We start from the raw sequence: 25,191 nt of genomic DNA, 5'->3' as shown, positions 1-25,191 counted from the left end.
ACTCAAGAGTCTCTTTGTGGTTGTTTTGGATGTCATTTTAGTCATTTCACATCTATCTTCACATCTTTGTGGTTGTTTAGTGGCTCTTTTAAGTCATTTTGTGGTAATTTTGCATCTATTTTTTGTGTCTCTTTGTGGTTGTTTTGTGTGTCTTTTGTTGCCACTTTGTATCTTTCAGTGTCTTCCTGATCCCTTAGGCCCCTTGGCCTTTACCCAGTAGGTTCGTTCAGTAATCCATCATGCCAGGCCGGTCGGGTCCGATGTGTAGCTTTACAGGTGCAGGTTTGCAAAACCGAAAACTTGCAGGAGTCTGGACAGAAGGTGAAAAATGTCTTCTTTTTACAGATGTTTTTACTAACATATTTTCCCCCTTTAAATGTGATTCCGGTCTTTCATTTTTGTGCTATACCAAAACATAATTTTGATATATTGGCATATATTCATATATAACATTAAGAAGAGGTTTGTAAATTGAATGTTTGGATGCCTAATGGATCATTTTATTTTAAACAAGAATATGTCACTGTGAAGGCTTAAGTCAAGCTTTTATTACTCAGGACAGACCGGAGAGGAAGCAGGCCACAGTACAGACAAGTACTGACGCAGCTTTTCAGATGCATCACTACTCTACAAAATACTTGATTCCAGTCAACAAAATGTTCTTTATTTATGCCTATTAGTTCAGACAAACAGGAGCCAACGACGCCCAGCCCCACCCTGAAACCGCAGAACAAATACAGTACTTTTGTTCCTTTTTGTTATGAGATTCTCTCATATGAAAATAACACACTTGCATCACAGTCTCAAACTCTCACACGCACACGCTCACACACAGATGTCGCACTCACAATCAAGAGTAACTGACCTCAAGAAATACAAGTTTAACACAAAAAAAAGACATTTAAGCACACATGAACGGTTCTGTTGAGAGAAGAAATACATCCCCACGCCATTTCTGTTTTTATTCAAAACTCAATTAAAAATCAACTTCATTCTTAATTCGGTTTTCCTTTTATTTTCCAATTTACAGCAATTAGAAGTGTAACAAAATAAAAACAAAAATGATCATGGTCATAATAAAATTAATTAAAAAAATGTACACGCCCTCACACACACAGAGACAACCCACCCTGGTTGTTTTTTTAATTTTTATTTTTTATTGTAGCAACCATCCTCAGAGTCCCACGTTCAGCTTTGGGGATCTGGACTCAAGAGGAGGCCTCCAAGTAGCCCCTATCTCCCCTCTCTTAACCCGACTGCACCCCTCCTCCAGGGTGGAGTGTGAGTGTGTGGTGTGAGGCTAGTGGGAATTAGGGTTGGGGGGGAAGATGGAGAAAAGGGGGGGGGGGGTGTTTGGTGGAGAATTACAGAACTTATAGCACCTTTTGAAGAGAGAGCAACCCAAAGCAAAGATGGCCGTTCAGCCCCAGATCCACCTGAAAGCTAATGTTTTGGTCAGCCTCAGATTTTAAACTCAACATTTTCACTTTGTTTTTCAGCGTGAGGTAGCTTTAAACAATCTGGATGACTACGATAAAAAGGTGAAAATTAATTTCCCTCAAATTCTTCAATTCTTTTTTTTTTTTTTTTTTTTTTTTTTTTTTTGGATGAGAACTGGGCCTTCCTCTGATGGGCAGTCAAGGGGGTACAGGTCATTGAAACATACATCCCAAATGTAACCTCACTTTCCAAAAAGTGTTGGTGTGCATATAGACACATGTACACACATTATGTGGAAATATATATAAAACCATCTGGTTGTTTATAAACACAGACTTTTACAACAATAGAACCAAGGATTTATAATACACAGTAAAGGTTCTGCTCCTGCTCATGATGGACAGGCCTGGAGCACCTGGATTTGATTTTACTTACTGAGAATATATATATATTTGTTTTTTTTGGTCTACACTGATTCGAAAATGCCGTATTTGTGTGTCAGGAGGGAAACAGGGAGGGAGGTGGAGTAGGACTGGGACAGAGGTTGTGCGGCTGTTCTGTAGTGGAAAGGTGGGGGGTGGGGGGGCGCTTGTCGTACTTTACAAAGTAAAACCTGTCCAGTCCTACCTCAACTCTGCCCATTCAGGTTAGACAATAAATAAGTGACATCAAGTCATGTTTCTGTTCTCCATAACTTGTTCGCTTGGTCCCTCTTCCTCCTGGCTCTGACTCATTCCCCGTCAACAGTGGGCCATGGGAAACATGACTGGATCTCAGGAAGCGGGTTGACAGAGAATGCTGGTGTGGTGTACAGATATTGCCGGTGCCCTTCAGTGCTAACATCCAGGGAGTACAACTTGGAGAGCACTTCGTTGTTGAGAGAAAAAGTATCAATTTTCTTTTATAATTTCCAGTCTTCTTTATTGTGGAAGTGTGTGTAATGTTTCATGGTTGAGTTTCATTTATTTCCTGTTATTTGGGGGGCCATTGTGATACTCCACTTTACAAGAAGCAGACTGCGCCTACATCCACGCCAAACTCCTGATCCGCTCCTCCGATGTCCATAGGAGCAATGTCCACGATTGGCAGACGGGAGGTCTTCTGTGTTTTGTACTCAAAGACAGTCTTTCCCCACCGGCCTGTGTGTTTCTGTTGGTTGAGAACGGAGAGATGTGTTAGCAGCAGTTTCATAATACAACACGTTAAACTTAAAAGAGATTGTTTCTCTGGCTCTGTGTTGCAGGTGTCCGTTCTCACCTTGCAGCCATCCTCCAACACGCTGTATGTGAAGCGACTGTTGCCCTCTGCGCGGATCTCCACGTCGTTGGAGCCCTGCAGCAGCAAAGCCTTCTTCAGGTTGCCTGTGGTCTGGTCCATGTAGGCAACGCTGTTCTTGCAGTGGTAAGTGAGGTTCTGGGACGCCTCAGTGGACAGAAGCCTCAAGAAGGTCAGCTGGACGCTGGCAGCGTTGGCAGCGGGGCCGTCCTGTGCATAGCTGAACTGTAGAACAAGCAGGGGAGTCAATGAGCAGCTTTTACGTTGGGGATCATTTAGTTCCTCAGGATCAGTTTATAGAAAGAAATGATCTTATAAGTGCACTCACGTGGAATCCTCCGTTCATGGTCTCTCCGAACCAGATGTGTTTGCGGTCCTTGCTCTTGCTGCTCCACCAGTTCTTCTTTGGTACCTTGGCAATGCTTGGGTAGACGCAGGTCTCTCCGGTCTCCATGTTGCAGAAGACCTTGATGGCGTCAGCTGTGCTGCCAATGTTGGGATCAACCCAGTAGTCACCTGGAGAGATGAGAGACGTGGGTTAATAAGGAGTGAAGCTGAGAAACTAAATGTAACATTGGCAAACTGTTTTTACTCCACAAATAGGTTTGAATGTCAGCTCTGTGGCAAACTAGAAAGTAATCCTAATCAGAAACCTGAAAGCAACATACTAAAAGCATGTATACATATCTCTAGGTCAAGCATGGACGTTAGAGATGATTTAGAAAGAACTGTTTCTTTCTTCCCTCTCTTAATCCCTCTCCACCCCTCTGCCCTACTTACCGCTCTTCCACTCAGGGTGGCACAGTTTCAGGTCTCTGCAGGTGCGAGCAGGGTTCTTCTGGGAGCCGTCGGGGCTGCGCAGGTTCTCAATCTGGTTGTTGAGGGACTTGAGTGTGGAGTCGACCTCGACGTCGTGCTGCCTCAGGGAGCTGGAGGCCTCATCGGCCCTCATATACCTAAGAGGATCGGGGGACTTCTCGGTCTGACCCAGACCGGCGAAGGCAGACATGTCGATGCCAGGGCCAGGAGGACCAGGAGGACCAGGGGGTCCGGTGTTACCAGGAGGACCCTGGAGGAGGAGGAGGAGGAAAAGCAACAAATGAATCAGGAGGGCGTGTACAGTCGGGTGTAGTAAGACAGCACTGAGGCTATGACATGTTACATACAGCAGGACCAGTTTCTCCAGAGCGTCCACGAGGTCCAGGGGGTCCAATAGGGCCGGGCAGTCCATTAGATCCGTCTTTGCCAGCAGGTCCAGCTGGTCCAGGGGGACCCTACAGACACAAGTTAAAAATTTAATTAAAAACCAGTGGGTGGGTCTTGCTGTCGAAAGTGTAAAACTATATTTTTTATTTTTTAAATCCACCATACAGTCTGGATAAGAAAAAAATCTGATAAAGCAATTCAAATGCAGCAGCAGTTTTCCCTCTATTAGCCCAATCACCTCCAGACCCTTTGCCTTATTATGCATGAAGATTATTTGTATGGTGACATTTCCCTTCATTTTTCTTATCGTGCTCAGTGCTCAGCTAATCTAGAATAGATATTGAAGTCCATTTCCGATCTCAGCAGGAGTGGCTTCACAAATCACAGGCCGTCTGCCTCTTTTCCTGGCAGAGAGTAATTACAAAATGCCTGGGCCGCCCATCTTATCACAGCAGTGGGTAATTAAAGCACGTGGCCCTTCCTGTCCCCGTCTTCATCAGGTGATTGGAGAATTACAAAAAGACTAACCTGTGCCCTTCATTACCATCACATATCTTGGGTGTTAAAGCTTCAGGATGGAAATGTAATAAGAGTTTTTCTTCTCTTTCGCTCTTTGCTTTAGGTCAGTTTTCTTACCTTAGCGCCGCTTGGTCCTGCAGGTCCAGCAGCTCCGGAATCTCCAGCGGGACCCTGTTTAGACAAGGTTAATGACAGATTAGATGAAAAAAGAGACAGAGGAGAAATGGTGCTGCAGGGAAGAACTGATAGATTTGGATTACTCACAGGAGGTCCAGGAAGACCCTGCAGACCAGTGAAGCCACGGTGACCCTTCTGTCCCCTCTCTCCAGTCTCTCCAGCCTCTCCCTTGTCTCCACGTGGGCCTTGGGGTCCCTGGAGTAAAAGTTTGTCATGTATTTAATTTTATGGCTGCATATGTGTAGCACTTTTCATCACCTATATGTAATTAAAATGTAAAAAAGCATAATTATATGGTGTAGTTAAAGATGATGAGACTTACAGCCATTCCTCTAGCACCAGCAGATCCAGGAGGTCCTGCAGGTCCTTGAGCGCCCTAAAGAAAGAAGTAAATGTGTGGGTGCTTCCTTGTCTTAACATTAAAAGTATGAAACAGCGCTAAAGACTTATGCCACAATCCTTTACAGTGTCCTGTGTTACTTACAGCCTCTCCTCTGTCTCCCTGCTTTCCAAGGGGTCCGACAGGCCCGGGTGCACCAGGGGCACCAGGAGCTCCGGGGGCGCCAGCAGGACCAGTGTTACCTCGCTCTCCCTACAGGGGGACACAAGGTGATCAGTCAGGATAACAACAGTTTTTGCAAACCGGCTGTTTTGGCAAACTTTTGTCAAAAAACTGTTATTTGTTGGATTAGTTTCAGACTGAAGTCTGTCACCTTGGTTCCAACAGCTCCGTCCCGACCAGGAGGTCCATCTGATCCAGGGGTGCCCTGAAAGACAGAGACATATTGTAATTATGGCCATTGTTTAATTCACTGCCACTTTAAGTGTGATTATTGTCTCTACAGGCAGACAAGTGAATACATAACTCCAGATGTTTTGATTTTTGACATTTTGTTGTTACTGTTGTTTAGTTCTGACCTCTCTACCGGGCTCTCCAGCAGGTCCAGTAAGTCCAGGGGGTCCAACAGGTCCAGGAGGTCCGCGGTCGCCAGCAGAACCAGTACCTCCCTGTTTACCAGGTTCTCCCTAAACACAAAGGAAATATTTTATTATATTTCAAGAGTTGCTTTGACATTGAAGACACACAAATAATCTTCTGACTTTGAATAGAGTGAAGATTCATGGATAACTCAGAAGAATAAACCTCAAATATAAGGCAAACTAACAGGAAGATAAAAGCCTATCTGCAATGATTTAATGAATTTGTAAAAATACTAAAGGGTGTTTAATTTCATAACGAGCCGGCCCTTTAAAATTTTCAAACAGCTTACATAGAGGCTAAAGCTCAAAATGCATGGATAGAGGCACTTACAGAAGGTCCAGGCAGACCAGGGAAGCCTCTCTCTCCACGCTGACCAGGCAAACCAACAATACCACGGGATCCAGCCAGACCTTGAGGACCTGCAGGTCCATCAGGACCCTACAGAGTCAGAAGAGAGAAGAATGAATCATGAATGAATGAATGTTCTTACTTAGCTGAATTCAGAGTGTACAGATCCTATCCTCATTCAGGAATGTGCAGTTTTCATTCAGTTTATTTGTGAATATCAGGCTGGAGTAGTAGATGACTGAGACAAGTACTAATGGGTTCGTGTGAGATGCAAAATCAAACTCACAGGTTGTCCATCCTCTCCAGGCTCTCCCTTCTCTCCTTGTTGGCCGGGAGGTCCACGAAGCCCAGTGTCTCCCTGTCTTCCTGGGGGGCCGGCATCACCACGAGCACCCTTTGGTCCATCTTTACCAGCGGGACCGGCGGGACCAGCAGAGCCAGGGTTACCCTGTGATGGGAAGACAGAGAATTTCCGTGAGTACTTTCGACTGACTCAGCAGACATGTCGCTGCTTGGAATTTATTACTGATGAAGTACTCACATTAGGGCCGGGAGGTCCAACTCTGCCTGCAGCACCAGGGAAACCAGTGGCACCCTGTCAAAAAGAAAAAAAAAGAGTTCAGTAAACATAAACATACCTAACTTGTTGTCATCAGTCACTGAGGTGTACTTGGAAGTTTTGACATTAAGAGGAAGGATTCAGTAAATACAAATAATCTTCCGATAAGTTAATACACCAAAGTGAATCAAAAGAGTCTGTTACATAGATGAACAGGTATGATGGAAATGTGTCTGGAGTATTATTATTATTATTTAAAGTCAGGAGGAAAGAGGAAAATTGATTCATAAAACTGTCTTAGGACTGTTTTTCCCATCAGTAAAGAGTTACAGCAGCTTTTGTTAAATGTTATTTATTTGGCACAAAATGACTTAAATGTGTGTTCTGTGTTTGTAATACAAGCATCATAAACAGTGGCCTGTTTCATTTGTGGTTGAATGAAAGTACTGTTAATTTTACCTCAGGCAAAAAAGTTGTCATATGCCACACTCAGAATTTACCTTAGCCTTATATTTATAATGTTATCTGGTAGATTTATTATAGAATCATGTAAATGTTTTCATGTAAAGGCCAACAGGCTGCCTATCACTGCCTATTAATGGTTTTCTGAATGGAGAGAATCAAACCAGTGTGAAAGTTTCAAGACAGCGAACTGATTTTACTATTCTCCTCCTATGTATTTATTGGACATAACCAGGCTGTACCCCATGGGGAATACTGTGGGCCTATAAAGCCTTATGCAACACTTTATTCTATAATGTGATATTCAGTTATACAAATACCCTTCACTTCATCTGATTCAGGTCATACACATTTTTGTGTAAATTGTTTTATGTCAGACTGGTTGACTTGCCTAATAGTTACATTTTCTGTATCTAAATGATCTACCCTTGGTTTTTATATGTTGTGTATAAACATGCATGTGTGTGTATACACATGTCTGCGTATTTTTATAGACTTCTGATGGGGCTGCGATTACTAATACCCTCATCTATTAATCTCCCTATTATTTTCTTGATTAATCAAATAACTGTGTGATCCATAAAATGTCGGAAAATAGTGAGAATGCTCATTACAGTTGATGTCTTCAGATATTTTATTTGTCTGATCTGTCAGTCCAAAACCACAAAATTATCAGTCTATCACATGACTAGACGAAGAAAAAGCAGCAACCAGGGAATTATTGATGATCAGAATAATTGCAAATTAATTTGCTGTTGATCAACTAATAGTTTCAGTTCTCCACTTTTGATCTTTCTTATGTTGAGTGTTATTGTAGTTACTGCACTCTAGTGAATCATATCAGTCAATAAATCAATCAATCAAGGTCCAGAACTTTAAAATGTATGTCTGTGTAATGTAATGTGTAAAGTCTGTATCTGCATTCAGCTGATGTTTTGTGGGGTGGTTTGTTCATGTCAGTAAATGTCAGTGTGATTTACTTACAGGAGCTCCCTGAGCACCACGAGCTCCTTTGGGTCCAGATACACCAGTAGGTCCCTGAAAAACAACAATTGTTCATGTTCATATTACACAGGTGTGACTTTAAAGTGTCCTGTGCACTGTACATATCCTTGTATAAGGTATTCTCATTGCCAGTTTCATCTGATCCACAGATGTGACCTAAGATACTGTGTATACATCTGTTTTGATACATCTGACATTATTTTTAGGTCAAATACCCACCACAGGTCCAGGAGCCCCAGATGGTCCCTGAGGTCCAGGAGAACCTGCCTCTCCCTTCTGTCCAGTCTCACCAAGCTCTCCTTTGGCACCAGGCTGACCATCTGCACCCTGGGTATTTTAAAGAGAACAATAATGTTGGCAGAATGTTGATGATTAGATATAAAAAATACATTTTCCAGTCAGTTAATCTGAACAAAAGGTATTGTGTTGACTTTACTTACAGGAGGTCCAGCAAAGCCAGCAGGTCCAGGAGGACCGACCTCACCACGGTCACCCTATAGGAAGACAGAGGGAAAGCTTGGGGTGAGATACTGATTCTGTTTGAATCATCAGTTATTTCTTTATTTCAAAATTCTTCTCAAGCATGATGTTTATTGGCTTTTGTTCATTTAGGAAAAATAAAGCACTTCTAAACATGTACAATCTCCCTCCTTTATCCAGTACACAGCATTCTTGGTAAAAAGAGAAACTTAGAAAACATAACATTAACTGTATATGAGTAATTATGGAGAAAAAAGGGGGAAATTTGTATTGTGTAGTGTGGTTACTATCCTGTTCTCTCTCTGTCACTTCTCTGTCACACGTGGCAAATACCCTCAACTGATCATAATCATTTACACTGTCAGGTCTCTCATGAAATGTGTCTTAAACTCTACCTCTGACACTGTACATCAGTTTTCTAAGACAGTTTTTCTGCTGGAATTCTGCTTTTGTTTCAAAATTATGAATGGAAATATCTTGTAGAGGGATGTAAAGTTTAAGACTGCTACAATTTGAGTTTAACTGTCAGTGGCAAATTCTCTACACTGTCTAAATTCAACTTAATGTCTTTGATGTGGTGGTTTGATGGCCCTTATTATATTATTGTCATGCTATCGATTTGTGAGCAACAGCATCACAGTCTGTCCAGAGTACAGGATGCTATTAAACATTAAACACTCTTTATACCAGTGTTTATACGCAGTTTGGACTAAGCCACACCAAGTTAGTGCTTGTTTAAAGGATCAGTGTGATGCATTATATCATCTTCTAAACAACTGTAGAGAGAGCAAAGCTGTGAGCTTTTATTAAGACAAGGCTCCATTATTATGAACCCCAGCTCACTCTCACTGACACCTGGAACCCTAGCTCACGTTGATCAGTTTAGATGTATGCTGCACACATACATATGACATAAAGAGTTACTTACAGGAGCACCGCGAGCACCAGGGGCGCCACTAGGTCCGCTAGGTCCAGTCTCACCCTGGATTGGAGAGAAACAGTCAGTCAAACCAACCAAATCAAACATACCTTATGGATGCTACAGTAAACTTGGCCCCAAATTCATTTAGATGCAGTTGATAATCATCCCTTTAACAGTCCAAATAGTAACGCTGTTATTCATACCTTGGCACCGTTGGGTCCAGATGGGCCAGGAGGACCAATGGGACCAGTCAGACCCTGAGAAAGAGGAGGGTTTGTGTGAGATCAGATGTCCCTCTTTTTATTTGATGACTGCTTCACTCTGTAATAATAGACTGAAAAAACAAGTAACCAAGGATTTCTTTTGAACTCACTCTTGCACCGTCCTTTCCAGGAGCACCCTCAGGTCCCTTCTGTCCATTGTCACCCTGTTGGACAAAAAAGGAGGCTGCATGTTAATCACACATGAAACTACAAGGCCTCTGGTCATGACATTTGCTCATTTGATTTAAATTTACAATGTCACTAATGAAATAATATTAAAGTAAAAGTCAGTTATAACAACTTATGAAAGAATCCGTCACTCACTCTGTCTCCCTTAGGTCCTGGGATGCCACCAGTTCCTCTCTCTCCGGGCATACCCTGCAGGCCGGGGGGTCCCTGGGGTCCAGCAGCACCAGCTGGTCCAATAGCTCCCTGAATTAGAATTAGGAGATCACACATCAGTCAGATTTTTTGTTGACTAGTTTCCTATGAATTAACTGAAACTGTGCACGGACATGCCAGTCCTTTGTTACAGTTACTCAAAAGGTGTCTTACAAAACATATATTTTTTGCCTGAAATAGGTTCCAGTTTCATTATTTGTCTAAAATATTTAATCTCTCGTAAAATGAAAACCAGAGTTGCAAGTTTGTGTTCAACATGACTAACAAGGAAAGAATAGACCAGAAAAGTATTCTATACTACTAAATTCATTTTATGGAATAGTTTGTCATTTTGGGAAATACCCTTGTCTGTCAGGTATGTACAAAGCTGGCGCTACCATCTTGTTAGCTTAGCTTAGCTTAGCATGAAGACTTGAGACAGTCGGAAACAGCTAGTCTGTCAAAGGTAACAATATCCGCCGGTCTGTGCCGCTAAATCTTGCTAATTTACATGTTATATCTCATTGTTTAATTTGCACAGAAACTGAAGTGTACAAACAGCAAGCCATTGTTTTAAAAGGGATTATCATAAACTGTTTCTTGGCCAGGTGCACTGACTTCTGGAGTCTTGCTGTCACTTTGAGGTTTCCAGGCAAGACAGTGTTACTGCAATTGACCAAGAAATAGAAAAGAAAATTCTATGATGCAAAACAAAATATTAGAATCCTTTTTGCTTGACATGCTGAATAACTAAAACACCAGTGGAGGAGCTGCTGTTGTGTAGCCTGGAACAGAGGATACTTATGGATGTTGTAGAATAATCTGAATCTTAAATCTATTTCAGAGTAACCTACTGACCTTGGGTCCATCAGTTCCAGGTGTTCCAGGAAGTCCACGTGGTCCCTGAAGACCCTGAGGTCCAGCACCACCCCTCTCACCAGGGAAACCACGCTCACCCTGTAAGGGAAACAAAAAGATGCAGGGTCAGTGGGAAAAAAAGGAAGTGGTAGACACTGCTCTGTTGTGTGATGTGTAGAAGAAAAAGTGCTTCTTAGGATGATGCAAAGTTTTCATACATGAAACCAGTAATGGAAATTAGCATAATGTACATGTTCAAACTGTAAATGATACACAAATATCACTCTTTATTTTTTTCTTTGAAAATGTGGACATGAGGTCTGAACATGGGAACTTACTCTAGGTCCAATAGCACCAGGAGCTCCGGCCTCTCCAGGAACACCCTGCAGAGAGAAAACAGACAGTTTTATTCCAGTTTTTGGTAAAATTATACATACAAACATAGATCTTAAACTTCTGTTGAGCTTTTTTGAACACTGTTAGTCCAAGTAAGAATAGCCAATCAATTTTTACCAGAATGTTGCAGTGTAATCAAAGCCACTTGTGTGAAGTTGAAAACCATAATTGGGTATTTACAGTACTTTCATCTTTTGTTTTGTTTGTCTGAGTGTGGCAACAGAGTAGTTTTGGACCTTGAAAAAGCTGGCAGGAAGGAAAAACAGAAAGTAATATATTTCAACTGATCAGATTTATGAGATTTAACCTTGGAATTTTTTTTTCTTGATAAATAGATAGTTTATCAGTCCCAAAGGGATCTCACATAAATTGCAAAAACAAACGAGACAGGTGAGAAAAAATACAACTACTGAACACTATTAGAGGAATATTTGATTCCCAGTGAATGTTTGAGGAATGATGAACTGATGGTTGATGAATTGTTTTAACTTGAAATGTTAATGTGAAAGTTAAAAATACAAATGATAAGAACTGCTATCACTTGTAGTTTAGCATTAGCACTGGATTTCATTGGCTTCTTGTTGTTCTTGTTACTACAGAGGATATCAGCAATGAGTTATACTACATTGATGGTGAGCTGAATAAACTGCATTTATATTTAATCTGAAATATACCAAGTTATTTTGACTGTCTTGAACCAGAGGCTGTTTTTTCTTGACTTTTACTCAGTTTGCTGTATTTCTCGTGGCACAATCACTTCATATCTCAGCCATATTGTAATTTCACAAATACCATCATATGACATGTAGCTGGTACTATACCAGCTCTAGGATGCTTGCAGTTTGTGTGCAATGGGGTTGAAGGGGTTTGTTAACAAAGACAGACATACAGATGCAACTAAGTGATTAGACAGAATAAATACCCACCTGGTCTCCAGGTTTTCCAGCCTCTCCTGGGGCACCAGATGGTCCAGGCAGACCCTGTCCAACAACAGCAAAGAGATTAGTTATATGATGTCTGTGAATATACATGTAGATTAGGAAATTGCCTGTAAATCTGTTGTTTTCCAGAATAATTTAGGGGGTTACTGTCTGTAAATAATACAGAGCTATAAAGTGATATGTATTGATGTCTGCTCATATAAATATTAAGGCTTTGGGGAGTGGACATTGTGTTTATTTTTTGGTTCTCTATACAGGTGTATCAGGGGTTTGATGAGAAGATACTCACCTGGAAGCCAGAAGGTCCAGGCTGTCCTTGCTCTCCTCTCTCTCCAGCAGGTCCCTATGACAGACACAAATACAGGTGATCATCCAGCGGCAAAGACAAGTGAAGACTCTGTAAACTGTCAGATGAGTGTAAGACATGATCTCACAACATGAAATTATACTAAAATACTCACAGCAGGGCCAGGAGGTCCACCAGCACCAGTCTCACCATCTTTTCCAGGCAGACCCTATTCAGAGAGGAGTAGTTAAATTATGACAAGATCTGGAGACAGAAAATGATGGGTCTATTTGTGAGGTTTGGAGGAGTATTTATGGAGAAAATATACTTACTCTCAGACCAGGACGACCCACAAGACCCTTCTCTCCTGGCTTTCCAGGTTCACCCTGTTGAAGAGAAATCTCATTAACTGATCTGTGGAAAATCTCTTTATCTTGGAGTGCAACACAGTTAATGAAAGTAGTGTTATTTGGCTACTTTATTGTTGTAAAATGATATATTTAGACTGTATATGAACAGGTTTTTATATGCTGTATAAACATGTCATGGGTAAGTGCTCCCACACTACTTTCATAAAAACCCTAACACACGTACATTGGCTCCCTTTGGTCCAGGGAATCCCATCACTCCTGGCTGTCCGCGGGCTCCCTGAGGACCAGGTGGGCCGGGGCGACCGTCCTCACCAGGGGCACCCTGTCAAAGGCACAAGGTAAAAATCACAAATCAGCACTTCAACTCATAGATTAATTTGGTAGTTGAAACTTGTGTGTGTTAAATGGCAGCCTACAGATTGTATGTCAGACTCTGTGGCTGATGTGCTAACTGTTCTGTTCTCAGCTATATTGACTCCATAAAGAGAGTGAAAGAGTAGACAATTTTACCAATAAATTGTGAGTAAGACGTGTAAGATGTGTAGTGTTATTTAAAACTAGGCTTTCTTTTCAGAATATCTGCTGCTGTAGCTTTTCTCTAATCATAAAAGTATATTTGTAAACCACATTCTCAGACACATTTTTTTGCAAATTCTACTGTAATGAAAATGTATCAAATTGTGGCAAAAGCATACCATATCAAAAACAAGATGATTGCCTGATGACAGTCTGAGGACTGAAATATCATCTTACTAAAGTGGGTTAAAGTGACAAACAGTGTGCTGTATTTTCTGTTTTTTGTTTTTGATCCTAAACACTTGTCACTCTGACTTTTTGTTTTTAAATCAAATCACACTTGTTTCAGACCTAATAGTGAAAATTATTTTTCAGCATGCTGGCCATTAATTGACAGTAGAGAGATGGATATAACATTTTTTGCTTGAGAATTCCTGCTATCATTGTCCTGTTGTTATTATAGGAAGGTATACCTAACAATTTTAAGCACTTGTACTCACAGAGGGTCCAACTTTGCCTTGAGGACCAGCATCTCCGGGACGACCAGTAAGACCCTATAAAAGGCACACAAATGTTTAGAGATTGTCAGCATTATTCAAGAGGTCAGGCAGATCAAACCAACCACACTAAATATCCATCTGATGCAGGACTAAAAATGACTGTCAGATTCTGAACTCACTCTGGCTCCGGGGAGGCCAGGCTCTCCTGTACGTCCTGGGTCTCCAGTACTACCTTTAGCCCCAGCAGCACCAGGAACACCACGGTCACCGGGGGCACCCTGAAGAGGATGAGACAGAAGTAGGTCAGCCTTGATATAAATCAGTTAAATATCAATGAAGGGGAAATAAGGCAGCTGGTTTCATGATCATAGCAGAATCTTTCATACTACAATGCTTAGAGCACAGATTTAGTCCGTGTTATTGGAGTCAGTGAGCTGAGATCAGTTTGGACTGTTAAAGAATGTCATTTTACTCAGGACCCACCTTAGCACCAGCAAGACCATCCTGACCAGGGAAACCACGGTTACCTGGAGCTCCCTGAAAAAAATCACAGACAACACATCTTTAATGAGATGGGGAAGAAAAATAACAACAACTAATTCATAGTATCCCCTGTGAGCAATGTCATGGTATATGCTGATTACTTACTCTCTCTCCTGGAGGTCCAAGTGGTCCAGCAGCTCCCGGCTCTCCTCTGGCACCTCTCTTTCCTTCTTCACCAGCAGGGCCAGGGGCACCTTGAGGACCAGCGGGGCCCTGGTAAAATTAAGATATCTCAGTAAATCTGCTCTGTAATCTAATTCTAAAAGAAGTTATGGCATATATAGTCAGAAATCAGTTAGATCAGCTCAAAACTGAGCAACTCACAAGCTCTCCCTTGGGTCCAGCTTCACCTTTGAATCCAGGAAGACCAGGGTCTCCCTAAATGTGGCAAAAAAGAAGACAGCCACAACAATAAACCATCATAGCACAAACAAGCATGTAGGTTTCACAGAGTTATAGATTATCCCCAAGTAACTTACAGACTGTCCCTTTGGCCCCAGAGGTCCGGTAGCTCCCTGTGGTCCAGGTGGGCCACGGGGGCCGGGGAATCCAGGAGCACCAGCAATACCGGGAGCACCCTTTAAGGAGGACAGAAGAAATAAAATATCAGAATCAAGTAAAATATTAATATTATAATTATAAAGCAAGGTAAGGTAATAGAGGACTCTAAACCTATGAATAGAGAGAGGGGACTTACAGCAGATCCCTTAGCTCCAGGAATACCATCAGTACCGGGGTTACCCTACACACACAGAGAATAAAATAGTAAACAAAAAGAAACAGATAAACAATATTCTGAAAATTAACAAAGATAGTGAATGACTTTTGTATGAGTATCTGAATGATGAGGATGAATGATGATAAACCAACCGATGCTCCGGCGGGTCCGGGAGATCCTGGGGTACCAGCCTCTCCACGTGGTCCCTGTGCGCCCTCAGCTCCACGAGCACCAGTAGGTCCGGCCTCTCCCTAATAGGACACAATGCATTTATCATTAACAAGTGGAAAAACTGATCTGGACTGCATTTCATTTGAATTTCAACATTTGTACCTCTATATTGAACAGATGAAGATAATGCTATGTTTTAGTCAGTTATCATCGCTTGTATTTCTCTCTTATATAGTATTCCTATATCTATGATTGGGAAATTATCTGTCAGATTTGTAAATACTTTTATGTAATTATACACTTTCATTCTTCAGCTGAATATGAAAAGACTATGAATGCATCTTTTTCTTCCTTGACAAGAATATTATAGAAGAGTTTGTAGTATATACAACTGAAGTTGATCATTTTTGTATAAAAGACAGTAATTACAAGAACCAGACATAATTCTAGGAATCTATGGGATTTAATTATATGTAATTACTGTAACTCTCTGAAAGTGCTACAGGAAGAATTCACTTAGTGGTGAAATAGAAACTGAAGATGCTAACTGACCAGACTTTTACTACTTTATTTTAATACATGTGGTGATCATGTGATCTGCACAAACCTTGGCTCCTGGGGATCCTGGGAAACCGGGAGCTCCAGCAGGACCAACAGGCCCCTGTAGACAAAACAAATATCTGCAGGTTAAACTTCATGTCTGATGAGACTATCACGTTGTTACTGTGTTATCAAAGGCAATAACATTAAAAGTAACATAAAGTAGATCAACTGGATGCAAAGTCAGATCTATGATACATACGGGTGGACCAGCAGGACCAGGCAAGCCATCATTTCCACGGGCACCCTGAAGAGGGAAAAGACAGGATAGTCAGTTCTGTGCATCATGATAAAGACCATGAAATTATAATTAAAATTGTAACAAACAGCAGACTTGAAACATGTTTCTGCTCAATGGATTGAAGCAGATATGAAACAGTTACTTACTGCAGCTCCAGCAGCTCCAGGACGTCCTCTCTCACCAGGCAGACCACGGGGGCCCTATGTCAGAAGATACGATTCATTAATTTATTTGAATCATTATCTGAGTAACATAACAATTATAGTTCTCTTAGTATTTTGTATCAGAAAGTCCAGAATAATCTGGTAGACCATATTAAAGCACTGTAAACTCACCATGGGTCCCGGGGCACCGTTCTCACCAGGGGCACCAGCCTCACCCTGATAAGAACAGAAGAAGTTGGAAAAACAATAGAAACAATAGTGATGAAAATCTGCATGTTTTTAAAGTTGATATTATCACTAAAGATAGTGTGGTGATCCTACCTTGGCTCCTGCAGCACCAGTCTCTCCCTTAGCTCCATCCAGACCTGGATGACCCTAGAGAGAAACATAAGTACTCATCAGGACTCACAAATCAGTCAGTCCCCCAGATGTAATGAATGAATGGCACTCAGTTATCCTGCCTCTTCTGCAGTGAAAGTTGAAATACTCACTCTGTGTCCTTTGATTCCAGGAAGTCCAGGAGTTCCAGGGAATCCACGAGCTCCCTGAAATAAGAACAAAAACATTTACGTGAGTAATGTTTCATCCACCTGTTTTCTTCTCTTGATTTTCATGTGTAATCCTGGATTTAGCAACAGCGGAAATTATTTTGCACTTAAGTATGAAATGATCAATTATTAATTGATTATTATTGGCTCACCTGAGGCCCTGCAGGTCCACGCTCACCAGATTTTCCAGGTTTTCCAGCCTCACCCTAAAACAAACAGGAAGAGGGAGGATTATTTATAGTAGCTGCAGGGTAAGATGATACTGCATGGCACTTTACTATGGTTGGATGCTGCTGTATACACACAGCCTTTGTTTTGTGCAGTCATCATTTTCATCAGTGTTGTTGAGAGATAGACAGTGCCCCCTGGTGGCACACACAGTTCATAGTGTATGAGGGAGGATGAAACTGAAATAGGTGCATTGTTAGTTTGAGCAATGCACCTATAAGAGAGCATAAGAAAAAACTTTTAATCACGAGCTATTTTACCCTCTTCATAAGAAAAATGTGGTTTGTTTTAACTTTGACTTTGGATTAATGTAGGTTTTGTGCTTCTGTTTTTAATGAACACTGGTTTTCATATGCAGATGAAGCCTTGACACTTACATCACTTCCTGGTTTTCCAGAAGGTCCAGGTGGTCCACGAGGTCCCATTGGTCCCTGTTGTAAAGCAAAGTTAGTTGGTTTGGTGACAGTTATGTACTTACTCTACATAAAGACGATTAGAGATGTGACCAGTACAGTCTGCAGTAAGTCTGTTAGATACAAAGTTGTGTAGTTATTAATACTTACAGCTGGACCAGGCTCTCCAGCCTCTCCAGGAGCACCTTGGAAACCCTGTGGTCCCTTTAGGCATAAATGACAAAGCAAAGTATTAGGAATTTATTATAACAGTATAACAATTATTCTCTATATATGTCCACATTAGGTGTTTGATTGTAATGATCAATTACATCATGGTGTAGTGCAGTAATGTATGTACTTACAGGAGCTCCAGAAGGTCCAGGGGGCCCACGAGGACCCATAGGACCCTGAAAGAGAAACACAAGACATACAGAGAATTAGGTTTACCCAGCATCTATTTTTTTTATTACACAGTGAAAAATTGGGTGGCTTAAATAGAACACTTTCAGACACATTCAGAGCTATTGAGAGTAATATAAAATGTAAAGTCAGCTCAATTTTGGGCTCAGAAGACTTACCAAAAAAAATGTATTGCAATGGTATAAAGTTATCGTTCCCATGAACACCTCTCCTACAAAACCTCTGCAAATCCTGTTTCTACAGATTTATGAAACATATAGTTCTTAGTGAATATTTTAATGTGTTCCATATCCAAATATACTTTTTTAAAAATAAAATAATAATAATAAAAAATAATTAAAATTCTGCTCAGGTTCTGTGGCAAGAGCCATAATAATACTAATAAAAGAAGTAATAGTAAGCTGAAGTCTCTGTGTTGGAGTGAAGCTACTTAGACACTAGGTGGCAGCATTGCAATCATCTCAATGAAGATGTTCAGTCTTTTTTCCTGGAAATTTTCAGCAGCAACTCCATGGCAAGTTAAATGTCATCAGTGATGTTCTGCTATGGTGACAGATGAACTGTCTACATACTAAAAAATATCAATACCAATAGAGTGCATTCACCCTGTAAGAAGTACCCACAGTACACAGTAATACTTACCATTGGTCCTTGCATCACACCCATCTGAGCGCCTCCAGCCTTCTCATCAAAACCTGAAGCCATCTGAGCAGCAAAGTTCTGTAAAGACAGACACACAGACTGAGAGTCAGTTTATGGAGTTTAAAAAGCATCAAGTTAAAAACATAAACTGAATTTCTGAGTCAAATATTGGCTCAGTCAACATGAAGGAACACACTCAAGGAAAATGTGTCTGCACCTGCTTTCTGCTAAAGTAAAACATCATGTTCATCTTTCAAAAGCAGTAGACCTGCAGTGAGCTGAACTGCTTGTTTACTTTGATAAAATAAGACAATTCTCTGGAGTCATTTTGAGCTGTTTTCACATATGTACTGAGTAAAAGCTTTTCAGAGAACAAACATTTATTCATCAGTTTCATCCATCTTGTATTATGGTAATAGAGCAAAAAAAAAAAAAAAAAAAAAAAACAATTCACTACTGGAAAAGATACTGATAATTATATTATTATATATATCATTAATTTACCATAAAAGCATCTCCATATATTAATCAGTGTGTTGTGTGATAATAGCTTTATATTGTGGTGTTGGAACTTAAATTGTGAATCGTTGTTTATGCTGTGTTGCAGAAATACCCAGGAAACTCACCCCTCCAAGACCTGGTGGTCCAGGTGGTCCAGGTGGGCCAGCTGGGCCAGGGTTTCCAGGGGTGCCAGGCTCACCATCTCTTCCTCGAGGTCCAGGATTTCCCTAGGGAAAAATAGAAAAGGTCATTTTCTCTAAGTCACCTGTCCAAAGTCACCTGCTTTCAGGTCAGAAATCATCTGCTTTGCTGGTTTATTTTAACTAGCAAGACCTTCATATTAATTGTAAATTTTGGGTTGTACACCACAGTCCTCCTCTTGCCTTTCTGCAAGATTCTGTATGGTAAACTGTTTTCTATGATTATTACTGGTTACACTGGTTTGTTGTTTGTTTTGTCAATGCCTTTCACAACAAAACATTTGCAGAGGAAGTCTAATATCTATTTATTAGATCTCATGATTAGATCTGGATGTTCCCACAGTCCAAAACTATACACAGTGCTTTGCCCGTTCAATTGTAATAATGATCAGAACAGCTGTTGCTTGACCTAACATTTGGTGGCCTGTTGTAATGAAGCGTTGAATTCACATTATGACATTAATGTGGGGGAATGATGCACTGAGTAGATTGGTGGAAGGTTTTTTTGGTTTCTTACCTTATCACCTTTAGCGCCAGCTTCTCCACGTGGTCCCTGTTCACCTGGGGGGCCCTGCAAAAACAAAGATAATTGTCCCAGTGAGATTCACAGGATTGGTAAAACTCCTGCTCAGAGCGAGAATCATATTATTGCACCAATAATCATCAAGCATAGAATAAATATAGTAGAAGAAATATATGAATGAAATATATAGTAAAATAATGTTTTTAAAAAAGACAGTATTTACCATAGGGCCAGGTGGTCCTTTTGGTCCTACAACCTGCACAAAGATAAAAAAGAAAACCTTTGTCAAGTTTCTGTGACTGTTGTCATAAATGACTCTTTACAAAAACCAATGCCATGTCTGGTTGTTCCAGTTTCTGAACAGCTAAACTTATTGAAGAACATTCCAACTTTGTAGGAGGTGAGCATCAAGCCAAAAAACACAATCTGATTAGGATTTCATTTGACAGTTTTGCTAAAACATCACCTCCTCTTAACCTCTGGTCTGGCTGACTTTGTTCACCTGACGTGTACTTGCAGCAAAGTTGCTGAGAAGATCTAAGCGGATTTGATTGGGTTCATTATGTCTCAGGAATGCAGGGTTTGTCCTCATTTAATAGAAAGTCCAACAAGACACTGTTGGACATTGTAGTTAATCTCTTAGTAGCAAGAAATTGCCACTCTAATGATCAAAACTTTCTTTAACGGGAAACTGTTTCTGAATGACTCTGAGTCAAGCTAAATTTCACAAAATTCAACAAAGTAAAAATCTTCAGAAAATATGTACACTGTGCAGGTGATTATTATGGGCATTAATAACCAGTGTTGGAAGATCCCAAGGAAGAAAACTAAATTCCGAAATTGTTGGTTGGTTTGATCATTGATTGAGTTTTCTAAGGAAAATTGATACCAAGGACAGTAATGAGCGTGTGTAGAAAGCAGTTTTGAGAGAAGTGTTATTTTTATTTCAAGCATTACTTTACTGTGATATACTACAGAGGATTCATACTTACATCTGCAATCTCTCCTGGTTCACCTTTTTGGCCCTAATTGGTAAAAGAAAAAAGTGACATCAGTGTCCTGAAAACATCTTAAAAAATAAAAAGCATGTGCTGTTTTCATATTGTTATTTGTTGTGACTGTGCATGGATGTTTTGTTTTCCTACAATGTGCAGCCTTACCTTAGCACCAATGGTCTCTGATGTTGCAGACAGATGGATGAAGGGGAAAAGAAAGAATAACAACATTTAAATTGATAAACACTTTAGACACTTGACTGATTTGAAATATAGTCTGTGATTCTTAGGAAAGGAGACCTGCAAAGAAATCTAATGATGCTAAAGTGATCAAATACCATTCACCAAACCCAAAGGAAAAGAACCCATCCAGATTAATGATTAATGATGAGAGATGAAGCAGAAGCAAGCATGGGCTAGGAGATGAAAATGTGTTTAGATCCAATCATTAAAGAAAAATGTTAATATACTGTAAGTAAGTACAACGTAAGCAAGTTGTAAGCTTAGCTTTTTGAATAGAGCATGGCAGCCAGTGCCAGTAAGATTTGGTATGTCTTACTTTTGATTATGAAACATTGTATATATCAAATTTGTAGGAATTCATTTATGCCCAAATGATCTTAAACACTGTCTATTTTTGATGGCCTGAGATATCCATTACTGAGCAAAAACTTGGTGTCAGAAAAAGCTACAAGATTTTTATGTAATTACTAATTTTTAATGAGTAAGTAATTAAGTGAAAATTGTGAAAAATTGTTGTAAATGTCATATACTAGGTTGTTTCTGAGGACACCGCAGGTATATAGTCTCTCCTCACAAGGCCTTGAACCTTTGGCAGGTTCATGTAAATAGTCTTGACATGAGGTCTCATACATAAAAGGTTGGAACCTTAGTCCCTCACTGAATTAAATCACCTGAAGACACCCTACTTTGTAAATGGGTCAAATAAATCATTGAGTTGTGGTTCAGTATGAATATAGGCTTCATCTTACTCATGAGTTAAAATAAGCAGAGGCCTCTCTACTGGTTTAGGTGAGAACCAAAGAACACATCTCAGGATCCAACCAGGGAGTGATATAATCCTGATAATGTTGCTTGTCTGGTCTCCATAAAAACCAAGCATGTAGAGGGTCACTTTGGAATAGGGAACAGCAGGCGCCGACTGAGTAGCAAATCATTAGCACAAATACCAAATCGTGAAACTATAAACTTTTGGCCAAAACTATGGAAAATACACCCACATACTGTTATCAGTGTCTACTGCAGCACAGTATTTGGATCCTGTGGCAGTTCCCCATTCAAAAGTGTTAGCCAGGAGGCAGATAAATGCAAGCTAAAAGAGTAATTTATTTATGGGTATGTGAATAAATAAATTACAACCAATGGGGGCACTGGCATCAGCAGGGCAGATGGGACAGCACTCTCCAGATGGGATGAGAGGGTTGGCACACTCTTTGATCTCCTCGCAGATTATCTCATCACACAGAACTGCTCCGCTGTCGCACACACAGATACGACACGGCTCTGGCTTCCACACATCCTTATCATTATACTGCTGGCCGTCCTGGATGCAGCCACCTGCTTCCTCTGTGGTGGCCAGCAGGGGGAGTGTGGCAGGTAGACAGAGGAGGGATAGGTGCAGTGGGAAGAGAGACAGGTTGGTTCAAGGGAGAGTTAGATAGGGAAAGGTATTGGAGTTTATACAGTATTGTGGGTTGGTATAGCAAATGTTGTTGAAATAGTTGGTTTAAGAGAGAGAAGTGGGAATAAGCAGATGAAAGGGGGTCAAAGGGTGGGGCAAGGAAGTAGGAGGAGTAATGGCAGTGTGGGGGTAAGATGGAGGGGGAGTGGTTAATGAGTGAAGTGGAGGGATGTACAAGGAAGACGGAGAAAGATAAAAGTTATCCTGTATCAAATAAAAGCTATGAACACTTTATAAAGTAGTGCAAAGTATATAAAACGTAACATTCAAAAAATAGAAAAACACAGGCATTAAACATGAGTGTGACTGTGTGAGGCCTTGTTGCTTTGATGCTGATGAACAGGTGCTGGTTTGACCCCAAAATACACTGGTGCAAATAAGTAGCTGTGGAGTATGACTATAATTCAAAAGTTTTAAATGTAATTAATGTGGGAGGCAAGGAAAAGGAGAATTTTATAGCAGCATAAAAGGTAATGTCAACAAGGTGCACAGTTAACAGTTGTGTCTGAAGCCCTAGTTGAGGTATTTCACATTGCTGGTTAAGTATATTTAACCTGCAGGCCTGCTCTGCTGCTCGTATGAATGAACCTCTCTTACAGGGATACTGTGCCCAATTGACAAGCTGCTGCCTTAAGTAAACAGGGGGTCCTTCTAAATTTCTCCGTCTGGGTCCCATACCTGTGTAAAGCGCCAGCGCAAACACACTGAGGAATTAAGAATGGGTGATTTGTTTAATGTGCATAGCTTAGGGCTGGGCCTACCAACTGCTGTTATTTGTTTTTTAAGCATATTTGTGAAAATGATACTTATCACATACATGTCACAGAGATGTTTAATTCCTGGTCAGAAATGAGTTTTGCCTCTTGCAACTGAAATGTCTGTTCTCTATTCCACAAATATTTCTTTTCACTACAATTTATGGGTTCATTGTAATGCTTATAATTGATAAATGCTAGGAGAGAGGGGGTTGGAAGCAGGAAATGTGGAGTAGTTAAGTAAAGTCAACTTGCTATAAATACAGCTATATGTCCTTCATCTGTTGACTCCTGCTGTGCACTCTGTCCTCTGTCCATCTCTCTTCCTGCTACCCTTTGAGCCTGCTAGTCTAGGGTCAAACACTGTCTGACCCTGTCACTTCACATCATGAAAGCCCTGAACCTGTTCCAGCCAAACCCTGTGGGTGAGGTTTATTTTAGATGTCAAATAATTAAAGTCACTTTTGATTTGCCCATAAATTGCTCAAGACTAACTTTCTAGATAATCCTGAATTGTCTGACAACCTACACCAAAAAGTGTATATTTCTTATAGATAATGGGAATCAAAGACATTTAAGGAATCAAGTATCTCCTGCTTCTGATATATAGTACTGCAATAAGAGCAAACACAGCAGGAAAGGCTGAGCAGTAGAACCCAGGTGAGGACAAGTGAACACTTGTTCACCTGGTCCTCCATCCCACATAGATATGCCTTGACAGCCTCACCTATGCCACAGAAAACTATGTGCTTACTTGGAATGACCACTGAAAACCTGCTTGACAGTATAGGTTCACAAAAATAACAGCCACATTACTGAAAATAACAAATAATGTAATTGGCCATAGAAAAAAAAACTGCATCTGAGCCTAACAGAATTGTACTCTTTGTGCTCTTCATTTGACATCAAACCAACTGCAGTGGATTTATTCTCCACTATTCTTCTCAAACATCAAGTAGGCAAGGTTGGGAATGCAAACAAAAAGTTGGTAATGTCATCAGAAGAACAATCCACATTTTTTTACAAGTGAAAAGAAAAAAATGTCAAGAAAATGTCAAGAAAAACTTTGCAACTTACGGTCGTCCTCTTCCTGACATCTGACCACGGATAGTAAAACAACTTGGGATGCTACAAGTAGCAGAACAGTCCTTGAGTCCACAAAGCTGAACATGTCTAAATATTAGACATGCAGGAGCTTGGGTGAGAAGTGAAGGGACGAAGGAGACCAGGCTTTCAGTCAGTGGTGTGTTAAGTGTGTGTTCCCAGCGACTTATGGCACCATGCAGTCAAACCCTCCAAAATCTAAGTGGAATCCAACGCGGGGCCCCAGCTGGCACTCTGCACCCACCGCGTCAGGGCAAGCACCGCGGTTTTATGTCCACTGTGCCTTGTATGGATCTTCGTATATTCCAAAATACCAGTCCTTCCCCCAGACCCCCTGTAAGGCTGAAACCTGAACCTCATCTCCCTCCCCTCAATCCAGCAGCATCTACTCTCCCAGGGACTTTTTTTAAACTCAAGCCCTCCTTCCTTCCTTGACCTGCTTGGCCTGGCCTGGCCAAGAGATGCACCTTCACTTTCACATTAAAAAGGGGGCTACATCCACCAGAGCATAGGCCAAGCTCTGACATGAAATTGTGTTAGTGGACTTTGAGATCCTAAAGCTGCCTGAAAAAATGGTAGAAGAAAAGGACCATGCCAGTATTTCAAGATTTCATTGACCAATATGTAATTTAATAAAAGTTATAGCTTTCTTGCAGACAAGCCTAAACTGTTACTATTGGGATACATATTGAAGTCACATAATACATAATATGTTATGGTGTACACCAATATGATAAATTTACGTTAGATTTTTAAAAGAAATAATGTCCTTCTGCCTGACAATCTGCAAACTGGTTACAGACCAACTACAGTATTGTCTTCATTGAATGAGCTACAAGTATTTTGTATGTCAC

The 25,191-nt window shown here is 40.8% G+C and overlaps 1 protein-coding gene across 2 annotated transcripts; it reads right to left on the bottom strand.

Moving 5' to 3' along the window:
* Positions 1-533: 533 nt before the first annotated feature.
* Positions 534-24,769, bottom strand: col2a1a (collagen, type II, alpha 1a). Of its 2 annotated transcripts, XM_018701151.2 has the most exons (54): positions 24,311-24,769; positions 22,157-22,363; positions 20,942-20,958; positions 20,774-20,806; positions 20,005-20,037; positions 19,776-19,829; positions 19,184-19,285; positions 18,558-18,635; positions 17,858-17,902; positions 17,664-17,717; positions 17,478-17,531; positions 17,025-17,078; positions 16,816-16,869; positions 16,646-16,699; positions 16,496-16,540; positions 16,307-16,360; positions 16,122-16,166; positions 15,927-15,980; positions 15,301-15,399; positions 15,128-15,172; positions 14,910-15,008; positions 14,755-14,808; positions 14,536-14,643; positions 14,371-14,424; positions 14,067-14,165; positions 13,888-13,941; positions 13,095-13,193; positions 12,833-12,886; positions 12,676-12,729; positions 12,504-12,557; positions 12,200-12,253; positions 11,216-11,260; positions 10,878-10,976; positions 9,963-10,070; positions 9,749-9,802; positions 9,579-9,632; positions 9,382-9,435; positions 8,414-8,467; positions 8,193-8,300; positions 7,953-8,006; positions 6,489-6,542; positions 6,234-6,395; positions 5,930-6,037; positions 5,536-5,643; positions 5,331-5,384; positions 5,102-5,209; positions 4,940-4,993; positions 4,705-4,812; positions 4,558-4,611; positions 3,882-3,989; positions 3,496-3,784; positions 3,044-3,231; positions 2,698-2,940; positions 534-2,589 (listed from the first exon to the last, which is right to left on the bottom strand). In XM_018701151.2, exons 1-54 carry the CDS (start codon positions 24,402-24,404, stop codon positions 2,443-2,445), a joined length of 4,473 nt encoding a protein of 1,490 aa, XP_018556667.1. In that variant the 5' UTR covers positions 24,405-24,769; the 3' UTR covers positions 534-2,442. The 2 variants fall into 2 exon arrangements, with proteins under 2 accessions (XP_018556667.1, XP_018556669.1); XM_018701153.2 differs by lacking the exon at positions 22,157-22,363 and having other exon boundaries at positions 24,311-24,768.
* Between the last annotated feature and the right edge of the window lie 422 nt (positions 24,770-25,191).

This window comes from Lates calcarifer, linkage group LG6, assembly GCF_001640805.2.
Source record: "Lates calcarifer isolate ASB-BC8 linkage group LG6, TLL_Latcal_v3, whole genome shotgun sequence".
NCBI lineage: Eukaryota > Metazoa > Chordata > Actinopteri > Centropomidae > Lates > Lates calcarifer.
Note: the sequence above shows the minus strand (reverse complement) of the source record. Positions and strands in the feature narration are given on the sequence as shown.